General features: G+C 35.5%; 1 protein-coding gene across 1 annotated transcript in view; it reads right to left on the bottom strand.

The window, feature by feature from the left end:
* Dmd (dystrophin) overlaps positions 1-26,047 on the bottom strand; it is a 2,013,932-nt gene that overhangs the window by 1,117,364 nt on the left and 870,521 nt on the right. Inside the window, exon 43 of the mRNA XM_013507710.1 lies at positions 10,398-10,570. Coding sequence (XP_013363164.1) covers positions 10,398-10,570 — 173 coding nt within the window. The remainder of the gene's footprint in view (positions 1-10,397; positions 10,571-26,047) is intronic.

Here is a 26,047-nt window from a genome sequence, read left to right as displayed (position 1 = left end):
ATCTTATATAATGCATTGCTACCTTAAGCCCCTGTTAGTCTCAGCGAAAGCAAATTCTAACTGATGAAGTGAAGAGAATTCTGGGAAAATTGCATTTAACCTTGCTTTATAGTCATGTCTTCAAAGACAAAGGGGAGGAGAAAGGGGGGAGGAGAGGAGAGGAGGGGAGGAGAGAGCTTAGGTGGAGGAAGGCCAGGAAAGAGGAGGGTAGGAAAGGAGAGAGAAAGGAAGAAATTCAATATACACTTAACAGTAAAAAATCATTTCTTGGAAAAACAACATTATAATTTGATTTTATTCAATTATACAAATTATTCCAAGGCTAATACTTTTTTCTAAATGCCCATTTATTCTCTCTTTTTATCAGTATTTATGTATTCTAGGAAACCACAAAGAATATTCTAAAGTGAATTGTTTCAGGCAGAAATCTCTGAAAAACCACATTTTTCCTTGTAATAGGCAGTTTTCCCCTGAGGTAACTGATGTTTCCAAGAGGGATTTGAGACTGTCCGTGGATAAGCTAAAACTAATAAGGAAATAATTCTTCTGAAAATCACTTCAAGGCAATAGTGTGCAATTCTTACAAAGTAAACAAATTTTTAAACCTTAAAATTTCATAATCATAGTAAATGTACCGCTAGAATAGAAGTTATAGACCACCTTCTATCAAAAGTCATGTCAATTTTAATGGATAATGGGTATATTTTCTCTGTGAGAGAATATTTTAGGCCTCTCAAATATTGAAGAATATATCAAGGTTACATATTTCATATATTCCTATAGCAATATCTAAAATAATGATCTCACCTTATTTGCAGAAAAATGAAATTCAATACTGAAAAATTTACCTTACATTAATAGTTTGCTGAGTGATCCTATGATGGAAAAGGCTTTTTGCTAACTAAATAGTTTCTTGTAAGACTGTGGGTGTGGTGAGATCTCTAGCTTGCAACATATGGATAAAGATTCATCATATACATACAATTGGATAGAAAGCAAGAATGAGCACAACCATCAGAATGTCTTGACTGCATGCTCCTGGGTAGCTTCAGGAGAGGAAATACACTTTTGTCTTATAAAATGCATTGCTGCCTCAAACTTCTGTTACTCTCAGCCAACACAAGTTATACATAATAAAGTAAAGAGAATTTCTGGGAAAATTACATGTAGTTTTGCTTTATTGTCACTACTTCAAAAACTCCTCTACAATAAGTTGAATTTAATAATGTATATATAGAGAAGGAAAATTTACAGCATGACAAAACCAAGACACACACAGTAAAGTCACTTATTAAAATTATCTCCAAACTGAGGATAGTTCTATAGGTACAAAACCTGTTTCTGTACTAAAGTATTTTTTCTTTTGATAATACTTAACATATAAATTTATTTAGACTAAAAACTAGCAAAATAGCCTTCTGTACACTGAAGAAAGAGAATTGTCCATGCTGAAAAATAGAAAAGTTTGCATGAAATATCCTTTAAAATAAAAATATTTAATTACTTTGAGTAAAAGATTCAAGATATTGATCTATAGTTAACTCAAATTATATGAATTTTATATCTAGTCAAGTTTTCCTCTGAAGCAAGTTCTAAACTCAATTCTATGCAAACTGTAATGATTTATAAGAATCTGAAAATGTTGAAGATGTAAGACAAATGATCTTATTTGAAATGGTAATCATAAAAAGAAATCCTTCTACAAATCTTGAATGTTCTGATCTAGCAATACAGATGCACGGAAGATAAGCTGATAGACAGAAACTTTCTTCTATTTAATTTATTTCAAAAATTCCTTCATTAAATAAATACAACAGATCCCCTTCACCCAGTCTTTTTGCCATGTACTCACATAACAAAGAACTCAATGAATATAACTCTAAGTAAGCAAGAAAACATAAATCAAGAACTAATTCAGGTATTCAATTAAAATGAGACAGTGTCTCCAATGATTCACATTTTACATACAGGTCCCAAACTCATGACTGTAATATAAGAATATTACCTATTGATATTTGGCTCATTTTAATGAGACCTTTTTGTTGTCAATATACAAAAATTAAATACAATACTTCCAATCACTAACTACCTGAGGTTAATCTTTTGCATTTTAAAGTTTGCCTCTGGAGGTCAAATTTCTATGTAATTGGTATCAATCCTCAAATCTTTAAATTTCTTTTGTGTGCTAGGTGGAAACAAAGGCTTCTCTATTTGGTTCAAAATCACTCTCTTAACGGTATACAGAGTGCAATGACTGGCCAGTGAAGGATATTTACAATAGCTAGGGATTAGGTGAGCTTAGACAAGGGCTTCATAGAAATAGAAATATTTGAACAGAACAGCACAAAATGGAAGATAATTTGCGAAGGAAGGGGAGCTTTAGACTACATTATACAAGGGGAAACTTACATATGGCAGAAAAGACGAAATAGAAGCTAAGGTTTATGAAAGGAGAGAGGAGAAAAGGACAGATTTGGAAGAGATTTGTCTTTCTCAAAGTTTACAATGGTTTACATATGAGATATGAGGTATGCTGATGCTGGTAAATTATAGTTTTACACCATCATCATAAGCAAGTAGTAATGATTACTCATACATACTCTACTACTAGGCCCTGCATAACAAGCCACATTTAGATGGCTTCTGACAGTTAAAAGCCAATAGCATAAATAATACCAATCAATGTAGAGAAATATAGAAGAATAAATACTGAATAAGATGTTTAACTGGGGAAAACCTTGAAGGTTAAGAATGAAATTTGTAGTACTTCCGGTATTTTAGGTGAATTATGTTTCCTGCCTTGTTTGTGATAAGCTCTCTATTATTTCTTTTAAATCAATAACTCAGTTTTTAAAATGAATTGCATCAAATTAGTCATTTAATAAATAATGATTTTCCCTAAAGATGCTGAGAGTGGTCATGTGTGGTGACGCATGCCTGTAATCCCAGCATTTGGGAGGCTGAGGTAGGAAGACCTTCACAAGTTCAAGGCCAGTCTGCATTACACACTGCGAGACCCTGTCTTGAAAACAACAAAAAAGAAGATGTGAGTGAAAAACCAAAGAAGAAGCTTAACTCAACCCTTTATCATGGTATTCAAAAAGTGGAACAAAAATAGAAACTGACTTCTTCAGTCTGTCACAATGTCCTTTACAAGATCTCTATGACTGAATGTACTTATTCTGAGTAATAAAAAAATGATCCTAGAATGGGATACAAGCAACTTTCCCATGCTCAGGAAATGGTTTTTCTTACTTTTTGCTTCTTAGTTCTTCAAAGCTCAGAAACAGTAGAATTATGAATTGGCACACATACTTGTACCTGGGGGAAATGAAAGTTCAATCTTGCATGAAAATCTTCAGATTTGGTAGACTAATTCTAGGACTACAATGTTAATCTTTCCTGAGTTGTCAGCATCCTGTATGTACTTATCATGTATTTCCCAACTACATATGGCATTGTGACAAAGAGAAGAGACTGCTAATGCTGCTATAGCTGAGTGTCTCATTTAGGAACAAACAATTCTGGAAAAGCTCCCAGATTATGCATCTGTTCCTCTAGCTTCCACTTTATAGGATACAATTATATGGGGACAACAAGAGGATTAGTATATGATCCTTTGTGCTCTGTAGGTACTGTGGGGTTATCTCCCTCACATTGAAATGACAGAAAAATATTTATTGAATGTCTCAGTAGAAAAATTACAACTGAGCTGACAAATGTCTATACGAGTAGCTAGCAGAATGGTATGCTTGCTTTTTACAATGTGAATACAGACATGATTAAGGCACTTGCTCTTCCAGTCAGATTTCTTTGGTTTCTATTCCCGTTTTCTCTCCTTTCATTTCTTTTATTGTTTCATTTTCCCTCATGCAGTGCAAGTGGTAGCTAGAGTCGGTGCACACTGTAACATCGTGAACTTGGCACCGAGGGAAACTAAACAATGGAAAAAGCCCTGAGGAAGCAGTTTCCATCTCTCCCCGTCCAGCATCCTATTGATGTGTAGTGCTGTGGTTCCACAATGATGGTGATAAATTCAGGAAACACTTTCTTTAAAAGACTAGTGCCCATATAGTTATCTGAGAGTCCATGCTGGGCAGTGATAAAGTGTTCAGAGTTCCAGGGTGAAATGTCAAAAATAGAACACAGGAAAATCTTTCCGAAAGTTGTATTTCTTTTGGCTTTTAAATTCTGATCTTTAAATGCTTTTATATACTTAAAAATATATGTATTATTTTAAAAATCGACATATAATTTCACTCCAGGACAACATTTAAGTTCAAAAGTACGTGTAAGCATACAGTTCATAAACATTTTTAAAGGAAACACATTCATGTAACTAGCACCCAGATCAAATGACAAAACATAAGCTGGAGTCTAAAACCTGCTTCTGACCCTGTTAATCATGACTGCTCACAAACACAAACAACATCTGACCTTTGAACCCAAACATGCCTGTTTTGAGTTTTCAGAATGGATTCATAAAATGTGTATTCCTATCATGTCTGACTTCTTTTATATAGCACTGTGTATGTATTTTTATTTGCCATTTCATTTACTTTATGAAATATCATTCGTAATAGAATTTGATTTTCTGAATGTTCCCATCCTTCTTTCCCTATTAATTTTTTGGAGATTTTCTTTTCTCTTGGAAATCAATGTTATAGGAATCAACATTTTGGTCTCATCTTACTTTTAGAGAACATCTAAAATTTAGAATCACCTTGAATTAAACTACTTTATATGGATAGGTAAGGTGTACCCAAATATCAGACTAAATGGAACCCCAAGGAGAAATGTAGATTTTAAAATAACACTTTCTTAATGTCAGCCCAGAACCTTGTTGTTACACAATAATGCCATCTTATGGCTGCACAGCAATTTGTAGGCTCAAAAGTGTTCATTTTTATTGTGCTATTTTAACTGTGTTATACTCTTAGACTTGAGGGAATATTTTCTTGAAAGTGTGACACATTAATTAATGGCTTGATGGATACTGCAGATGGCACGAGAAAGGAAACAGAGGCAACAGAGCACAGTATCTGGCACTTAATAGGCCATTTCCAAATTTTTGTTGAAGGAAGGAAAGGGCTTTGTTTCTCTAATAGTAAATAGATTTTATGCTAAGTCATTTTGCTTAACTTTCCTGTGGATATATTTTATAAGCAGGTAACAATATACCAAAAAATAGATGAAAATACAACTGAGCAGTAATACAGATTTCACATAAAGTTAACAAAAAAAGGTCATTGTATTTGTGGACTTAGTGTTGACTGTTGAGTATTTGCAAGCAGCTAGAACATTTATGGAAAGCGTTCGCTTTTAATATTTTAATGATTTGGAACTTTGCTGTATGTACATGTTGAAATTCTATTTGCTCGAAGATACTGTGTGGAAGCAGGCTCCACTGATAATGAGTGAGCAGTCACAAATCAGTCTGATTTTTAATTCTCTTCTTGTCCTCAGTAAAGAGTAATGTCTGCTTTACTTTATGACATTTAATAAAGGTGAGTTTTGCAATTATAACATTCATAAATTTGGTGATTAATGGTGGTCTCAGCACTTATACCTTAGAAATGCTGAGAATTTAATGTGTTTTCTCTTATTTTTAAATTGTTGCAAGGAAAACAAGCAATCTTTTTAGAGCTAAATATTTTGGTGGAAAAAATATGTAGATATGCTATTTAGTATGTGCTTGGGAAAGTCACTTAACATCTTTCAGGTTTAGTTTTATCCTCTATAAAATAGAAAAATCAGGACAAAATTACTTAGGTTTTTATAGCTATTTATTATTAATTATTAGCTATCTTCAATAGTTTGGATTATTGTTCTACAAATATTTATGCCCCTCCTCCCTCCACTGTAGGGAGAATACTTTCCCATTCCATTGATGTCAGGCTTTGTCATGTGATAACGTTTTGGTCAACGGAATGTCACCAGATTTGAGAAGAGCAAAGGCCATATGTGTTCTTGGAAGATTAGGCTTGGTTCATGCTCTGGTGATCTATCACTAGTACAGCACACCACTGACCATTTACCTTTACTTCACAGTAAAGATATACACAGCGGATCTTAAACATGCATTGTGGAGCCTAGTTTCACTGACCCACATCTTGAGCAGAACGCCCTAGCCAAACCCATCCTAGGCAAAGTACAAAGCAAGAAGCTCATGTTTTTTCAAGCTTTAAAGTTGGGGTTGATTTGTACAACAGTGCTATTGCCCTAATAGCTGATTAATCCACTTAAAACATATGTGGATCACACATGAAAATATATTGATATAAAACTCATTACTGGTTCAAAGGTATTTTGATTTACACTAAAGTTGTCTTATTGGATGGTTAATATTGCTTGTCAATTTGCCTGGCTTGGAAAGCACCTAGGAGATTAGTGAAATACAATTTCTTGTATGAATGGGTAGGTGCTAGGGGTGTGACCGTGGGGACAGTGTTTGGTCCCCAGCCCTTTCCTCTCTGGCACTCTTTCCTTAGGCTCTGTTTCCCACACACAGGAAATGAGCAGATTTGTTCCACTGAGCAATTTGACCACGTTTTTCCTGCCTTGGAGCCAGTTGAGAGAAGCTGAAACTATGAACCAAAAGTAAACCTCTCCTTCTTTAAATTGTGGGTGCCAGGTATTTTGTCCCAGCAACAGGAATGCTAGCCAACATAGTTTATTAAAAATTTCAGCAGACTTTTGTTGAGAACCCAACATGAAATCTGTACTAGACATTTGTCTATTTATAAATGAACAGCTCCTAATCTCCAAAAACTTAAGACTGTACCATAGGTTGTGGTGGAGTTCATGGTCCTGGCTATGTATAAAAGAGACCAAATTTTAGCTATTTATTTTCCCAGGCAATTAGCTTCTTGGATTGTGACGTAAGTTTGCCTTACAATATGAGTAATTAATTTATAGACCATTAAAACCTGGTCTACCACCTGTCTTGGTTAATACTTTCTTATAAGTCGTATCTCTACATTTATGTATCATTTATGGTTTCTTATATCTTATAGTAATACAATTAAATAGATACAATGGAAACTACAGAGCCTAAACAGACTGAAATAGTGGTAGCTGACTCTTTACAGAAGAAAAATCCAACGTCTGCTTATCTGATGGTTTTGAAAGAGACCTTAATTCTAGAGTGAGTGACACATTAAAGAAATAATACTGTAGATATTTCCCAGAAGTGATAGTTGTAAACCATATTCAGTGGCAGTGGTTCCCTTGGTGCAGCATTAAGCCATGGACACACCACCAGTTTATATCTCAGATTTACCTTTTGTCCCAATGCTAGATGTGATTGTATATGGCTAGCATTGGTTGAAACATGGTTCCAGTTTCCCCTTGACCCCAGAAGGCAGTTAATATCCTGCCAATAAATTATATAATTCTATCTAAGGCACTCATAGTTGCTTAGTGACTCTGTTACTTAGTTACACTTTTTGTTTTTTACATGGTTACACTTTTTGTTGTAGACCAGAATCTTGAAGAGGCCATAGGCTTTAATCAATTCCTAAATCTGAGCACCATGGTTTCATTCCATTTCCCAGGACTCTTGTTCTTGCCTATTGCCATAGTTCATATCTATCAGCTCATACTTTTATTTTACCAGCTGGTTGTCTAGGATGGAAAATTTGTTCAAAGCAGTGAATTAGTCTAATTTGTCTCTCTGTGGTTATCAGGAAAATCTGAGAGTGTAAGAATTAATTAGCAAGCATCAAGAGTGTAAGGCCATATGACCATCATTTCAACATCAACATATTCACCCTTAACGGAGCCATTTTCAGGTGTTAGCAATCCACTCCACAACCTACATGTGTCATGTCAAATAACCCTCCTAAATAATCCAATGACTTGGGTATTATATTTATATTATCAAAGAGGAGCTGGTGGAGCATCAAAATTAGGGTATTTGCTAAAGAACACATAACTAGTGTATAGCAAATCCAGGATTCCGAAGCAGGTTGGATTCTAGAGTGTCTGTTCATAAACAATTCTTAAACTAGCTGAATCAGGGCTGGGGATATAGCTCAGCGGCACAAGTGCCTGCCTGACAAGCACAAAGTACAGAGTTTGATTCCCAGTACTAAAAAAAAAAAAAAAAAAAAAAGAAAAGAAAAGAAATTAGCTGAATCAGAGATAAGACATAAAGTTATGGAATAATGAAAATCTCCAAATTTCTAGAAAACATCTCTTCTAGCCTTTCAGTAAGGAAGAAGGGCATCTTCTGAGTTGAAGTAATAGACACTCTATCCTTTGTCAGATACGGGAAAGAATCCCAGATTTGGAGTTAGATTTCTGCTATTTTCTGTATGGAGGAGCATTAGATTTTCTGCTTTCTTTTTAAAACTAGGGTTGAAGGTAAATTGAAAGGGAAATGTCTGTATGATCATGTGAAAAGTGAGTATTTGATTCTTTACCAAAAGATGACTTGTATGAAAGTAGAAGTGAAGCCTGAAAAAACAGAATGTATTATCTCTAAGTTAGTGTAAAAGTAAAATGGTGCCTAGAAAGCAGAGTAATCACTAGTTACTCCAGAAATGTCAAAGGTTCTTAGGTAATGCTGTAAGTAGTATGGAATTCTGGTGGAAAAAAGTACACTGACTGTAGTAAAACTTCAGAGACAGGAATATTCTGACAGTGGAATGAGCACTCCAAAGTGGGTGATGGAGGCGCTCATAATGACTTAACGTACTTTACTGATTCTAGAATGTGGTGGCAGTCTAAAACTGAGTTTGTCTTCTTAGTTGCTGAGTTCCTTTCCCAGACACCATGGGACCAGCTATTTTCAAGTAAGTTGAGATAAATCTCTTATCCAAAGGAAAATAGTCTCAGGTGTCTGGGAAGAGCTTATGTCTGTACACAGAGTATTTACTTTATGCCCAGCACTATATTTGACCTGAGTGTATCACACATATTTAGATCCTGTCTTTAACGAGCTTGTACAAGAGGCAAAAAGTAAAGAAATTGACTACTATGACATAAATTGTGAGATTAGGCCACATGCAGAATACATGCAGTGTGGTAGCCACCAAGTCTAGGAACAATTGCAAATGCAAAGTGATTTAGTGTTAGTATATTACACTGAACAGTAAAACAATATCAAAGTTTCCAGACACTACGATCCATTAATAGTCTTAGCATTTTAGAATGGATACTGGATCAAACATCTCTGGTGAGACTTGAAGGACAGGAGGGACAGAGATAGAAAACTCTTATGGACCTACGAATGAATTTCACATTGCTAAAGCAGAATTTGGCAGTTGTAAGGTAGGTAGCAGGTGATGAACAGTGACGCTGACCAGATAAACAGGGGTCATGTAAAGGCCATATATGTTAAACTAATGAGTCTGGATTTTATTGTCAGAGAAATAAGATTACAGTAATAAAGTTCTTATACTGGATATCTCTGGACGAAAGATAATTAGAAAAAAAGTAGGAACAATCATTAGAGATACCTGAGATTAATGCTAGAAATATCTGTTTCAGGGCCTAGTACAGTAATCTAAGAACTAAAATAAGAATATTTGGAAATGGACAGATATAAGAAGTACTAAGAATTTCCTTATAATTATTTAGCAACTTATTTCACTTCCTCTGAGAATAATGAAGACTACCCTCAGACCCTTAGATCTTTGAAACAAACTGCTGTAAGCTATTAGAGAATTTTATTACTTTTAATCTAAATTTCTAGAGGAAAATATATTTTGCCTTCTTGTGAGGTTAAAGATTGTATGTGAATTCCCAAAATTTTAAATGAAAAGCTAAATATTTTAATCAACGTAGACACCAAAAATAAATTGGAATCTACATAATACATTTTCTATAGGGACAAAATAGAGGGGGGAGGAGAAATTGAAAAGTGTAGAAGTACCAACTTCTAAAAGAGAAAAAAAATCTATGTTTTTAAACATATTAATGTAATTATCAAACTGTTGTAAATATATATGACAAAGTTTATAAGGATCTGTTTTTATATTGTGCAGCTCTTTGTACCACCTCAAAAAAATAAGCAAACTTGCTTTGAGAGTACCTGAGATTTTAAAGGGTGATGTAATGCTCTAACATAATGTTAATGTCAGTATAGAACAATTTCTACTATTCAGTTCATTAGTGTGAATCAGTCATCATTTTTTTTTTTTTTTGGTTTTTCTCTGGCACCGGGAACCGAACTCATGACCTTGCGGTTGCCAGGTAGGCGCTTTGCCTCTGAGCTAAATCCCCAGCCCCTTACCATTCATCATTATATGCTGTCATTCCACTTACCTTGTCCCAGTGTGAAAACCTCTGCATTTCTTCCTCTGCGTTTTTTCCATGGAGAGCAATAAGATAAATCCTATAGTTTCTGTAAACAATTGTACTTGTTTTTGTAAAGTAAAACAGTTACCTACCCTTGTCGGTCCTTGTATATTTTGTTGACTTTTTCCCATCGGAAATCAAGCTGCGAAAGGGCTTCCTGTAGCTTGGGCCTTTCCGCAAGGGTAGCACTTTGCAATGCTGCCATCTTCTTGTTGTGAATGAGGTCAATCCGACCTGAGATTTGTTGCAGATTTTCTTTTATATTCTGTAACATTGTAAATTTAAAAGAAGTTAAAAAAAATCAGCTTTCTGTGGAAAGATAAATAAAAACAAAAATAGTCTAAGACGTATCAACTGGTCTTGTGATTTTTAACTGTTGACTTTTTATTTTTTTAATTTTTTTTTTGGTTTGTTTTTGTTTTTTTCCCAGTACCGGAAATCAAACTCATCACGTTGTGCTTGCCAGGTAGGCGCTGCGCCGTTGAGCTCAATACCCAGCCCCTATCTACTGACTTTTTAAAGTTAGACCCTTGAAATCCAATGACCTTGACATGCCTGAATTCAATGGATAATTCATAATTCACACCCTGACATAGCTGATCACCCCCTATGACTTACACCTGACTGAATTTTCTTTCTGTAACTTGAGCTCTTCTTTTTTTTTTTTTTTTTTTTTTCCACTTGTGTGCCTTCAGTTTGGTTTCCCGTCTCTCTCTTCTCGTACTGATCTCAGTATTTGAGTGCCCCAGCTCAACATTTCCATTTCTTTCTATTGTGTTCATGTTCCCTCACATTTATTCCCACAACATCTCATAACGCTATAAGACAGTGGTACCCACATTGATATCTGCAGCCCAGGCCTTTCCTCTGAAGCTCAGACTAACAAATCCAAATGCTTTCTGGACAGAAAATCTCATTAGCACCTCAATCTTAACATGGTTCAAACAAAATTCAGAACTGCATCTCCTTCATTCTTCCCTTCACATGGTATCTCACATTTTAGCAAATGTCATATAAATTAATAACTGCTCAGGTTGATAACCTTGAAGCCATCATTGACTTGAGTCTGTCCTATTCAAATTGTTGCATGAGGGGCTGGGGATTTAGCTCAGCCGGCACAGCACCTGCCTGGCAAGCATGATGTTGTCAGTTTGATTCCAGGTACCGGAAAAAAAACAAAAAACAAAAAAAAAAAAAAAAAAAACCCAAAAAACCCAAATTGTTGCATGAAAAGTTTGGATTTCCTTTTCGACTATACTTAGAATTTCATCAGTCCTCACGCCCTTCCTTGCTATTATCTCTCACCTAGATATTGTAACTGCTAGCCAACCCGTTATTTTGCTTCCATTTTTGCTCCTTTCACAGCCAATTCTCCATGTAACAGTGAAAGAGAAAACATCAATTGTATTATGTTACTTCCCCACTTAAAACCCTTCAGTGGCTCCTCATCAAACCCATGCGCTTTACTATGACCCACGAAACGCTATATAACTTGGTTGTATTTTACCTGCCATTCCAAACTTGTCTGTTAGTATCTCCCTAATCCACAGCTCTTCTGCCTTATTAAGGTCTTTCTAATCCTTGTGCATGCCAACTGTACTCTTGTTCCACATTTACTGTTTACTCCACCACACATACTTTCCACACTGACATTAATATGGCTGGTTCCTTTACTTCTTTCTCAAGTAAGAGGAAACATCTCTGTCACTCTCTTTTAAACAGCAGCCCCAATCTTGCTTTTTTTGGGGGGGAGCATAGCACTATGACTAACATTAAGTTGTATATCCTGTGGTCTGTAGAAATCACTAGCATAAATCGTATGAGTGTAGAGGTGATATCAAATGTATGCTTGGTACATAGCAGGCACCAAATGCCAGTGTTTTCTGTTAAATAAATGAGTGAATAGATTCCCTGAGAATTAATTCCATGATTTTATCTTGAAAACCACAAGCTACAAACTCATTATAGATTAAAATCTTTAAGAATATTGATATCCAAATTATTTTATTAAATATATATATAATATATATATATTATATATATATATTTAGCTAGTCCAGTTAGAAGGCATTTGGTTATTTTGTTCATTTTAATTGCCATGGACAAGTCAGTTCAACAGACAGTTAATGTGCTCTTTCCTTGCAGAAGGAGTGATACAGGGAAAGCAATAGTGATGAAGTTTTATTTGCTTTAAAAAGAAGTTTTAAATAGAATGGTTTGCAGTGATAAATAAGGGAATGCTTTAGAGAATTGGAGAAAAAAAGTAAAGCAGACTCACCTAGGTGAGAAGAAGGAATATGATGACTGGTCTCAGCGGTACCAAATATTTTTTAGATATTCAAAGAAAGAAAGGACCCTATTTTATATGTGCTCAGAGGATTAGGAAAGGGTTCATAAAAAAGGGGCAAACTCAGGTAGTCACAGCTGAGTAGTGAAAGTGGAAAACTCATTATAGTTAGTAGGTGCCGTGAGAAGATAGGTAACGTGAACCATCAGATTTGGCTGAATTTTTTTTGAAAATATAAGTGCAAAGAGGAAGATGGAACATGAAACAGAGACTAGAGATGATTAATAATATGCTTTGAATCTGAAACCACAAAATCTGTATGTAATTCAGCAGTCAGTGCAAAAGTGCAAACATAATACCAATAGCCCTTACAATTCTACAGTCCCATTCCAACTGTTAAGGCTCTAAGGACAGTTTTGTTTCATGTATACACCCATCAACTCAGCTCTTCAACTAGGTTATCTGAAACATACTGACATATCATCACACTATGATTATTTTAGCATGTGTTTTTAACATATAAAAAATTGCAGTTTGGTTTTTGTTCATGAACTTTCTGCCTACCCCTATGTCTTCAAGATTTCTACCTACTTTCTCTTCCAGTAGATTTAGCATTTCTATCTTAATATTCAGATCTTTAATCCTTTTTGACTTTAGTTTAGGGCATGGTGACAGACATGGGCCTAGTTTTGGTCTTTGGCTTGTAGGTTGCCAGTTTATCCTGCACCACTTATCACAAAGGCTATCTTTCTTGCAACGAACATGTTTGGCCCCTTTCTCAAAGATTGCATACCTACATCTGGTAAGCTGAGCAACTCATTTGAAGATAACAATATGCCATATAATAACCATTGTTAATTTCCTATCATCTTAATTGAAATTCTACATCATTTTTATTGTTTTTTTCTCTTAAAAATAGAAAAAGAAATTGCAGAAATGGATACACCATAACATCACCCCTTCAAAGTTAACAAAAGGCTATTAATTTAATGAAATTTAAATCAGTTGGCATACATTTCAGTTGCATTGGGAAAGAAGTTTAGGAATGAGACATGATAGAATTCAGTGACCACATGTTACATGAAAAGGGAGGCTGTGAATACTTTCCAGGAATCTGTCCTTGGCACCCAAATGATTCTTCTGTGTTTATGTGAAAGTGATAATCATACTGAGGTGCCTTTGAGGCAACAAACTGTAAATCTTCAACAGGCCATTTGTATTAGATTTTGGGACAAGGAATGAGAGTGCAACAATGGTTGGGCCATACATGGTCTGGGCTTTCTGAGGAATAAAGACCATTGGAAATGAGTTGAAGGATGATTATCAAACATAATTCAGAGCACAGACTACTATATTGCTCCAGAAAAGTTTAAAAACTTTTCTCATCTAGAGCCCTTTGCTTGCATTTCATATTCCAAGGATTTCAGACATTAGTTTTCCCCTCTTCATTGAGAAGATTTGTTTATATCCTAGAGATAAGCGTGTGTTTGTCTGTCTCTCTGCTCCCCTTCAAAACTGATGTGCCAATTTCTTTAAATTCCTAGATTCACAATATTGGAAGTATACATATGTTTCTATGATCCTTTTGATTAATTAATGATTTGTTCTCTGATACGGAAGTCTCATGTTTCTTGTCTGGGTGAATACAGGTAGAAACCTTAACAAATGCCAACAAAAATGCATATCCTTGACTACATCCAGGTAAAGCCGGAAAAGATTTCAACCTTGGACGAATTGCAGACTAGCCTGGATAGGGAGTGGCTATGACAGACTTCAAAGATTCTCAGATGATAGGCTCTGAAGAAAATTTCACAGGTAGGAGTCAGGGTAGCTGCAAAGAAGCTAAAGGTAGAGTTTAGAGAGTTTTCCATCTCATTCTGAAATTTCAAATCTATAGTGCATAGGGACTTCTTTTTAGGCAAGAACTAAGCTATAGAAGCAGGTAAGGATATAGATCATGTAAATTATTAAAAATAAAAATCGATGCTTCCATCGAGAACCTAGAGAAAAATAAGCACTGTGCTCCATTGCAGCTCAGAGGCAGGGTAGGATACAATGGTTATGGGAGATATGAGCAAATTTCAGATAGAGAGGTTTTGCATAATTTTGAGATTTTCTCTTCAAGATATTTTTGTCCAGTATTTCAACTTATTCCTAAGGTAAGGCGCTTATGAGACAGGTCAGATATTAACATCTGAGGGAAACATGATAATAGGGAGGTGTCTTGTAAATTTACTCATTTGCACATGTTCAGGATAAAACTGTTTTCTGCCAGTTTTACATACACGGGAGCTGTCTGTGGATGAATCTCTGTGGCAAGCTGCAGCAGAGGAAGGAGAGAAATCTGCCCAAAGATTAAATGTCATGGAAGCAGGGAGAAGAAACAGAAGAGTGAAATATTTCTAAATCAAGGAAAGATAGAATATCAGAATGGAAGAGGGAACTGTCCATAAGTTACATCCAGCTAAGCCCTAGAGTGAAAAGTGAATTTGGCAATAAAATTGGTGATCTTATCAAGAGCAATTTCCGCATGTTGAAAGTGGACAATATAAATGTAGGTGGAGTCGACTGTCTTTGACTGTCATCTTCTTTCATTACAAAATAGGAAATAGTTTATTTAGTACTACATGATAGTTTGCTGCATTTGATGTGAGACATTTATTTATGATAGAAAAGTTTACTAGCAAGGCAACCGAAACTGATGATAATAATAAAAACTTTAAAATGACAGAGTGGATTTGGTGTCTGCTATTGATGCCCTACAAATCATTACACTGAAGCCTGCCTTTATTATTCCTTTTTTACCTTCGTTTATATGGTGAATATTTGCCATCTTCTAGTGAGTCAGAGCTCAAAACCTTCAGTGAGTTTAAAACTGTTCCACTCCTTGATTATGCCAGTTGCACCAACATGTCTTTTTAAAGAACCAACGTAACATTTTGCTGCTTTTGTTTATTTCTATGACCTGGGCAGCCTGATTTCATCAGCACTTAGTGTGACTCAGGTTCTGGTTTTGTAAGACATGGACTCCATTTCTGCTTCACTATCAGTCCAGCCGCAAAGATTCATAACTATAACAAGTTTTCCACTTGATATCCAGCAGCCAGCTGACTGACTGGATGATTCTTTAAATTCCCGAAGGGCATGCAGTCACATCTGTCCCAATCAGTGCTCTGGGAGCCCTAACACTTTAAATGCATATTCCTAAGCACCTATGGAAGGAAAATTCAATACAGTGAAGAAGGATCTTACCATCCAGAATAGAAAAGATATCCAATAATGAATTTGATGTGGTATATAATACACACACACACACATTCTCTGAAGATTTTAGCTAGCAAAACTTTCTCGTTTTAATCTGAGTCCCTGGAGTGCTCTCAATGCTTGGGAAAGGAGTAGAATTGCTTAGAATTGAGTTATGAATGGTTTTTGCAATGTTGGGAAGCATGAGGCAAAGGCAAGAAAACTTTTTATCTTAAATAAGTAAAGCAAAAACTGGGGCAGGGTATGTCTCCCTGGATATCTAGCTAATAGCTCCTTGGTGCTTTCTCAAAGAAAGCTGTTAAAACTGGCTGGAGTCCAGAAAATCCCTTTCAAAGGCCCTGCACATACACATGTTCCCCAGGCATTGCACACAGAAAAATGGTACAGGCACCAAGGAAAATTTTGTAGCATTTTCCACAGTTTAAAGTCAGAGATGAACTCCCTTAAAGCTTTTTTACTATTTTAGTTTGTCTAGAAATAAGTGATCTTTATAGTTTCTGACCCTCTAAAAATGAAACCATAGTCCCTGTAGTTGCTATGGTGATAAAAAAAATCCCTAGAATCCCTATAGAATGTAGCATTTCCATTTCTCTCCCTGAGTAATTCCTTATATTATCTCAAAATATGATGTCAAAATGATGAAGTACCTACTTTTTAGTCAACTCCCGTCTTAATTTTTACATCTCTCTATGAACTGACCTCTTCACTCCCCAACTGAACTCAGTGAAATGTTTATTTTTTAGCCACTCTTCCTACCAATGGAAAATATAAATATATAAAATAAGAAGAAAATTTTAATCTCTAGAAGGCAATTGTGCTTGAATCTACATGTCTTTGATATTTTACAATAACATTGTGACAACTGTAGTTTGCAGCATTGAGTTAAATAAAACCCTTATTTAGACATTGTGTATAAAGAAAAAGTAGATAGTGAAGTAATTTTCAAAATTGGAAAATAAAATCCAAATGGATAAAATAGAAAAGCAGAACTCTATGACCCATTCTGCTCCAATTCATACAGTTATTTAGAAAGATTTTTGTTTAAATAAGGTTTCACTGATAACACTGACATCAAAAATATAGGCCTTGATTTTACGATGTAAAAATACACGATTTTAAAATGGAATTTGCCTTTCAGGCAAAATTGATTTTGAAGATTTATATACAAACAATTTGAACTGACAAGTACTTTGTTTATTCAAGTATTGTGAATTTTTTTGTCTTCAGTATGCTAACAAGAGAAAATAGAGACTACATACAATTTATCTAGGGAACCAAATCAGAGGCCTAGCTGCCAACTAATCACATTAAGATAAAGGTCTCAAGTAACACTTAATTTAACTATGCTCTATTCTCTATCATAAGGGGGAGACTTCTATTGTTTAGTTTTTCTTCCATTTAATGTAAAGTGACAACAACTGCCTTGCTGTCAGACTGTTTCATTACAGAACCGGTCTTTATCCAACCAAAAGGCAAACCTATTCATATGATTGTCAAAATAGATATTGCACAGATTGAATAATCTGAAAGTTTATTCAGATACTGATACCTGATAAATTAAACTTATACTTAATTGCTTCTGATAAATCTATCCTTAAAATGAACTAAAGTTTTTAATGTCTTTTCTTACCTACAGCAAACTTCTTTGCTTTGGAAATTCTATGAAAGTTGCCAGCATGTTATCTAGTATTTAAAATAGCATTGTTTCGCCTGTTCTTTCTCAGTAGCAGTCATAAAAATAAACGGGCATCTCCAAGATCACAAATGGGAAATGTAATTCAGCAACTGATTAAACCCCACCACCCAGTTACTACATGGGAATGCCTACAATTTTCAAGTGGTTTTACTCCTGCATTATACACCAAAGATAAGCTCAACTACACCTGCCTCTGTTGACAATTATTACAGAGTTTTGATCTTAGGTGATAAATCAATTATTTAACATAAACATTAAAATTTATCTTTTAAAGTTGGTCCTTAATACTAAAATACTTACTTCAAAAGTTTTCAAGGTTATATTAGTCAAAATGTTACAAGAAAAATTAAAATAAAATAAAATTTCAGACATATGAAAATATATTCCCGTCAACAGATGAATGGCTGAATAAATAATCCCTAAAGAAGGATAAACTTGAGAGATTTTTAGTAAATGGCCGCATCTCAAGACCATAATTTTAAGAGAAAAAAACCAGACACACAAATTTAAACACTACATTGTTTTTCTTGTGTGAGAAACTCAAAGTATAAATAAAAAAATGGAGAATAGCTATTAAAAAGTAGGAAGAATTTTTTACAATGGGAAGAGGAAAAAGATGGTTGAGAGGGAGGGAAAGAAAGGAAGGGGATTTGAAAATAAAGAATAAAGAAATGGAAATACTGTTTCTGCAAATGGACAGAGGAAAAGGTTAGAGGGAAGGGAGGGGAGGGGACAAAAAAAGAGTTAAAATTAGAATTAAGAATTAAGGAATGAATTAAGATGTGCTTTGTACATGCACAAATCTCCCATGACAAATGCACTGTAAATGTGGACTAATAAAAATAAACTTTTAAAAAATGTTAACAATGCAAGATAAAATAAAACTATTATTTCAGTGTGTCTTGTCCTAAAAGTGATTTCAATATCTCCATGATATTCTGGTTTAGAGTACACTGAATTTCATCTTTCCCAAAAAAAATGATAACATTGCTTTTTATTAATCCTTCAGTTTTTCTCTGAAGGACTCATATTAGGAAATGGGCCCAATCACCTACAACACATTATTTTTTATAGTTGCTTCTATTTATCGATTCACTAATATTTTCTTCACTGCATCATTTCCTCTTCCTCCACACTGAGTGCTGTTACTCTGTGTCCTTTGTTACATAGCTCTCATTTCCCTGGTGATTCATTTTCCAGACTTGCTAATTTCCTGAGACCTTCATCTCTGTTTTCATCTGCAACCAATTAGAGTATTTACTGGTCCAGTAGAATACGAGGTGTGGTCAAAACGTACAATGAATGTTTACAAAAGTATTACAGTGAAAATCATACTGTCACTAATCCATCTCCAAATACTGCTCCCTTGCTTTGAACATATTTATGTCATTATTCTTGCCACTTTGTGAAGCCGTTCAGTTCAGAAAGTGGCAAGATCGATGAGTTAATTGTGTTCAAAGGGAAGGGACGGAAGTATTCTGGGGGCATTAGTGACACTATGCCTTTTACTGCAATAAAATTTTGAAATTTATTTTTTTTGTTTTTTTTTTTTTTTGGTTTTTCTCCGGTACCGGGAACCGAACTCACGACCTTGCGCTTGCCAGGCAGGCGCTTTTGCCGCTGAGCTAAATCCCCAGCCCTAAAATTTTGAAATTTAAACATTCACTGTATTTCATAATCACACCTCATACTTAGTAAAAAATTACTGCATTCCAGTTACTTTTTATATCTGAGGACAGAACTGTGAGCCAAAAGAAAATAAACAAGCAGCGAAAATGAATAAACTGTATAGCCACTTAGACAGTGGTCTGTAGTAAGAAGCAGAACTAAATAAAGCAGAGAAAGAAGATACGAAATATCTAAGTGAAGGTTCAGAATATTAGGAAGAGTCACATGGATTTTTAAGTAAATACCTAATTAAAATGAAGGAATGAGCCAATTAAATATCCTAAGAATATTCCAGGCAGGAAAGCAAGTGCAAGAGCTTAGACATCGGAGTGTGAGGAGAAGGGTGTCAAGGGACATAGAGGAGATGAGCACGGATAGAGAACCAAACACTACCAGGGAACTAGGAGAGAGAGAGAGAGAGAGAGAGAGAGAGAGAGAGAGAGAGAGAGAGAGAGAGAAGTGGGCAAGCCATGGAGATCCTTGTGAATGCGATAAAGACTTCCTCATTTACTCTGAAAGGAATGGAGACCAGAGTTGCCATCAACTTCAATGTGGAAAATTTGAGTCAGACGAGGTTAAGGTACACATTTTTATAACTATATTGTGTGGACATTTTAATATTTAAATTGTTATTAAACTTCTACATGGCTATACCCAATCGATATATATGTGTATGAGTTCAGATGAGGAATCTTGACAAGAGACAGAAATTTGGTAGCCATTGGAAATAATTTTCCAACTCTCTTCTTCTACATTTGCTGATAAAGTATGGGTGGTCTTGTTTCTCAGGCGTCTTTTCCTTTAACCTCACCACTATGGAAAATATTAGCCACTCCCATGATACAAACACTTCCAGAGTACAGGGGAATCTTAATTAGTGGAAGTGGGAAAAGAAGCAGGATATCAAGATGATAGAATAAAGTCACTTCTCATGTAATCTAACAGAGAAGGCCTTCACAGGCAAAGAGGAAACTAGTTAATGGTCAGATTTGCTTAAGGTATTTGTAGGCTAACAAACTTAGCAGCACCAGGAAGAAAATATAGGGAACAATTTCAGTGTATAAACGGGTACAAATTGAGCCAGAAACTTGTTTTGTGGCTGTGGTGTGGTTATATACATTTTACTGAAAAACTTTCCACAACCAATTAGAGTATTTACTAGTCCAGTAGAAAAATATAACTGAGAATATGGTACACAGTGTTCTGCACCAACATATGAAAGTGTGTGGTCTAGGAGGTTGGGAATTATTCTAATAAATTTTTAATAATTTGAGTACAAACGCACACAGATTAGGGTAGAATTCTCAAATTTGCCTATTTAGATTGAAAACAATTACTGCATCTCTTCAATTCATTTCTTCTTAATTTTACAGAGAAAAGAACAAAAGCAAATTTATAAACAGAAACACATTAAAAAAAACACAAAAAACAATAAAAATGATACAGAATTTCAAATAAGGTGACAGGAAATTAATAATGGTTATTGTATTATATATTGTTATCTTCAAATGGGTGACTTAGATAACCAGATATGGGCATGTAAGATCCATCAAAAAATTAGACATTAACTGCTCCATTCAATAAACCAATAGAAATTAGTAGTACAATTATCTTAGCTATCTTGTGTGTGCATATATATATACATATATATATATGTATATATATATAATTTTTTTCTCCCTTCTTTCTTCTTTTCCCTTATCCCAGTTGTTCTTTCCCTTTGAGCAATTTCTTTCCCTTCCACAATATCTATTGTATGTTTCAGATTTTATTTACTCTTTCAGGTTCTTACACTAGGAAGACAATATGGTGTTTACACATGTAAGTCTGATTTATATCACTTATAAGTATGGTCTCTAGTTGCATGCATTTACCTATAAAAGCCTTGAGTTTATTTTTCTTCATACCTGACTAATATTCCATTATATAAAACACCATATCTTTTTTATCCATTCCTCAGCTGATGGGCATTTGGGTTGTTTCCATGATTTAGCTATTACAAATTTTATCGACATAAACATGAATGCACATATATCACTGTGGTATGATGTTTTCTGTTCTTCTGAAAAAATAACAAAAAGGGAAATAGCTGGGTTGAATGGGACCTCTAATTCTAGTTTACTGAGAAATATCCAGACTGATTTTCACAGTCTACACTCCCACCTACAGTGGAGAAGTGCTTCTTTTTCCCAACAGCCCCTCCAGCATTTGTTATTGGTTGGTTTCTTGATGAATAAACAGGAATCAGTCTAACAAAAGAAGTAAAAGTTCTATACAATGAAAATTACAGTACTCTGAAAAAATAGATCAAAGAGGATTTCAGATAATGGAAAGATATTCCTTACTCATGGGTAGAAAGAATCAACATTGTGAAAATGGGCATACTCCTCAAATTGTTATATAGATGCAATGCATTCCTGATCAAAATAGCATTAGTATACCTCACAGATCTAGATAGAACATTCCTAAAAATTACCTAGAACCATAAGAGACTCAGAATAGCAAAAGCAATCCTGATCAACAGAGGCAAGGCAGGAAGCATCAAAATCCCTGGCTTGAAATTATACTACAAAGCTACTGTGATGAAATCAGCATGGTATTGGTGAAAAAAACAGACCTGAGGATCAATGGAACAGCTGAGAAGATGCAGCCAAAACCACAAACACACTCAACCACCTTATCTTTGACAAAGGGGCCAAACATGTTCACTGGAAGAAAGATAACCTCTTTAATAAATGATGCTAGGAAAACTGGCTCTCTACATGCCAAAGACTGAGGCTAGACTCATGTCTATCACAATGCACTTAAGCAAAGTTAAAATGGATTAGAAATCTAAATATTAAGACAGAAACACTAAATCTACTGGAAGAGAATGTAAGTAACATTCTCAAAGACATAGGGGTAGGCAGAAAGTTGTTCATGAACAAAAACCAAATATCAAGGGAAGTACTTCAAAAAATCAACAACTTACTGAACAGTTTTTGCACATCAAAAGAATTCACCATCACAGTAAAAAGAAAACCCACAAATTGGGAGAAAAAATTAGCCAACTGTACCTTGAACAAAGGGCTGCGATCTAGAACATATGAAGAATTTTTAAAAATTATGCCCCCAAATTCAATGATCCAATCCAAAAATAGGCATCTAAGCTGAATAAACATTTCTCAGATATAGAAATACAAGTGGCTAATAAATATATGAAAAAATTCAACATTATTGGACATTTGAGAAATGCAAATTAAAACAACACTGAGATTCCACCTCAATTCATTTTTATCTCTTTAACTTTTCTACTCATCTCCAATTGATCAAACCACTTTAAAGGTTCTCCCTGCTCAGAATCCATCAGTGGAATCTGGTAGCTTTGTGGATAATTTCAAGCCAATACTTGGGCATTCAAGTCTCCCCCACAAAAAGAAAAAGAAAAAGCAATAGAATCTAGAGCTACAGTTTTTAATCCAAATTGATCTCCCTATGTCTTGCCATCAAAGACACTTTTGTTTGGAAAGGATAATCTCTTTGTTATCTCTCAGACACATAATTGTGATTCAGGTTCTCATGTTTACTAATGTTTTCCTAAGGTAGAGAACATTTTTTGCAACAAGAATCTGTATAGTGATTAAGAATAGCAATTTTGGAGAACATACAGCATCAGGTTCCTACTATGTACAGTATACTATTTACAACTGTCCCTTCTGATGAATTTGTTGGACATGTTGCTATGGTTTGTGTCTGCATGTCCCCCCAAATCCTCTTACAGTCATGGGGTGGGGTTCTAGAGTTTATGATTGATTATTGGTCCAATGCTGGGATTATGGGTGTGACTGCTATGTCTATCCTGGGGCGGGTAGTTTGCATAAAATGTAAGGAAGAGAAAGAGGCTGCTTGCTGCCACTCCCATTTGTGCTCTTGTTGTTTCTGCTGTCTTCTCCCTGGAAGTGTTGCCCTTGTGCTGTGCCACCCTGCTTTGGTGACAGCTGATTATGGACTGAAACCTCCACAAACTATGAGCTAAACAAACTTTTCCTTCCCTAATTTGGGGCATTGGATATTTTGTCTCAGCAAAGAGAGAAAAGTAACCAAGACACTAGTCATACATCAGTTTTTATTTCTGAATATGAGTATAATGATACTGGCTTCCTCATATAGTTATTGTTATGACCATATGAGTTGTTACCAGTCAAGGATTTAGAACATAACCTAGCATATAGTAAGAAGTGGTATTAGTCACATTCCAATTATATTCCAAGCTGAACCTAAGGCTTCCTCCCCCTTCTTTAGACAATTATTTCCAGTTTGCTTTATCTACACTGCTTTCACTTCTTTGTTAATTCATTTGCAATCATGGCTCATAAGATATATTTTGGCTTAGATTATGTAATTTCTGCCTTAAGGTACTGCCTAACTTGTTTGCATAACTATGATATGTATAAACTATAATTTTACAAATCACCAGCGAGCATGGATCACATCTCATGTTGTTCTACTATCATTTAGAGTTGAGCACAGCACGTGACTCTTAATAAATATTTGTTGACTTAAGCATCAAATTGAACTTGCTTGTGAAAATCCAATTGGAATGGGGTCACTGAACTTTATGGTATTATACGCTGTTTTTCAACTATTACAGGTAAGCATACAGGCCTGCACAGACATGTACTTTCCAGTTATTTCTGTTTGTTCTATTTTTGTTTCATTGGTTATCTAGATGTTAGAATCAATACAATAATAATAATATATCTATATTTTCTGGCTGACTTTCCCCCTGGTTTCCTCACAGCATCTCATATACCTAACAGCAAAAATGTCCTTCCTTTTGAATTATGTCTCATCATATCTGCTAGATAGTACATGATTAGTTACTGCTCACTATTCAGGTCCACAATTGTACACAACATCATGAACGAAAAGAAAACACAAAACTTGAATTTCACTCTTCTAAGTTTTCCTCAAACACAATGATTCTAATCTATCAGCGCCAGCTAAATGGAAAACAATTTCACAAGTCAGATTATGATAGGTTCATTTTGTGTTAAATTGTGCACACTTTCTAAATCATTTTACAGAAAATAATGACAGAAAAACTAGCTGTTACACATAGCAAGGGACAGTTATTTGGAAGCAAGTGATTTACTTTCAGTTAAAATTCAGACATATGATATTCTACATTTCCTAAGCTTTTAGGGCCAGTATATGCTTTTTACTCTTGCACAGCTGAGCAGGGTAGGTGTAAACAGGTATGTGGAGAACAATTCTAAGGCTATACACCTATGCAAGGAATCCTGCAAACTGATAAACTGATTATGGTCAAGTGAATGGAATGGACACACAAGGGCAGGATGCTGTTTTTTGTTTTCCTACTATAATTTTCCACATAAATATGAAATTATGTGTATCTCATTATTTTTGCAAAGAACTAAAAATTCATTGTTTTTGATTAAAGAAAGATTAAATCTTGTACAAAAGATAAAATGTAATCAAGTATGTACAAATTGGTACAAATGAAAGAAGACTATTTCAAAATAGTAAACATATTTGGTAAAATAATGCCCTTTTTCTAAACCACTTGTGCCACTGGTATTCTGGAGATGTGCTTTCCATCATAATATTCACAAAATTGTACTGAACCTAAATGGAGAATTCTAAGGTAAAATAGTTTTTGAAAACCCAAAGAAACATACAAACAAAAAACTTAATCTAGTGGCAAAAACTAACACTTTACACAATTTTCTTATGATTCTGGAAACTTCTTAGATTTGCCAAATGATGAGAATCTCTTTATTTTTTTGGAATTGATAATAATTGGTGCATTAATCATATGTAAATTATAACACCAAGTTCTTGAGAAATTCTAAGAATTTTTGATGACATGCATTAACATTCACCAGTAATCAGACTTGGGTAAAAGTAATTGAATTAGGTGAAATGATATAAATTTTCCAATATTTGAACATTTGACTGACAGCACGGCAATTCATAATGTTCAATAGAATTATTATTGCAGTGCTAACATGCCCTTGGTTACAAATTTAAGCAGAAAAAATGATTACAAGGTATAATTTGAAAATAACAAGAATAAACAACAATAAATAAAAAACAAAGTGTCAAAGCTCTAAAAGTAGTTCCACTAGTGATTAAATCATTCTTCACGAGCCCCATGCACCTTGTGCCCAGACAGCGAGTTCTCTGGGAGTGGCAGGGCGAGTGGGTTGAAGTCTGTGCTGGACGCACACCACCAGGATTCCCAGCTGAAAAGCGCGCGAAGAGCCAGTTACTCCCCATCCAATCCCTGAGGGCAGGACGCCAGAACAAAGACCCTGCAGACAATACAGACTGAGTTGCTGAGGTGCAGGGAGGCCCAGGGGATGGGCAGGGCGAGCAGGCTCTCTGAGCCAGCCGAGCAGGCTCCCCCAACCCCGCGCGCCTTGCGCCCAGACAGCGAGTTCTCCGGGAGTGGCAGGGCGCGAGGGTTCAAGTCTGTTCTGGACGCACACCACCATGATTCCCAGCTGAAACATGTGCGAAGAGCCAGGTACTCCCCATCCAATCCCTGAGGGCAGAATGGGTGAACAAGGACCCCACCGACATTACAGACTGAGTTGCTGTGGCGGCAAAGAGGAGATCCGGACTGAGTGGCCCAGGGACTTCTCCAGCTGGGGGCTGGGTGAGCAGGCTCTCTGAGCCAGGCGAGCAGACTCTCTGAGCCCCACGCACCCTGCGCCAAGAGAGCAAGTACTCCAGGTGCTGCAGGGCCAGTGGATTCGAGTCTCTGCTTTGCCTTTGCCCAGATCCTCCAGTGAGGCGAAGGCTGGGGAAGTCTGTGACTG

Source organism: Chinchilla lanigera, unplaced genomic scaffold (genome assembly GCF_000276665.1).
Source record: "Chinchilla lanigera isolate Chin_1 unplaced genomic scaffold, ChiLan1.0 scaffold00134, whole genome shotgun sequence".
Classification (NCBI taxonomy): domain Eukaryota; kingdom Metazoa; phylum Chordata; class Mammalia; order Rodentia; family Chinchillidae; genus Chinchilla; species Chinchilla lanigera.
The sequence above is the reverse complement of the archived record's forward strand: the minus strand, read 5'-3'. Positions and strand labels throughout refer to the sequence as shown.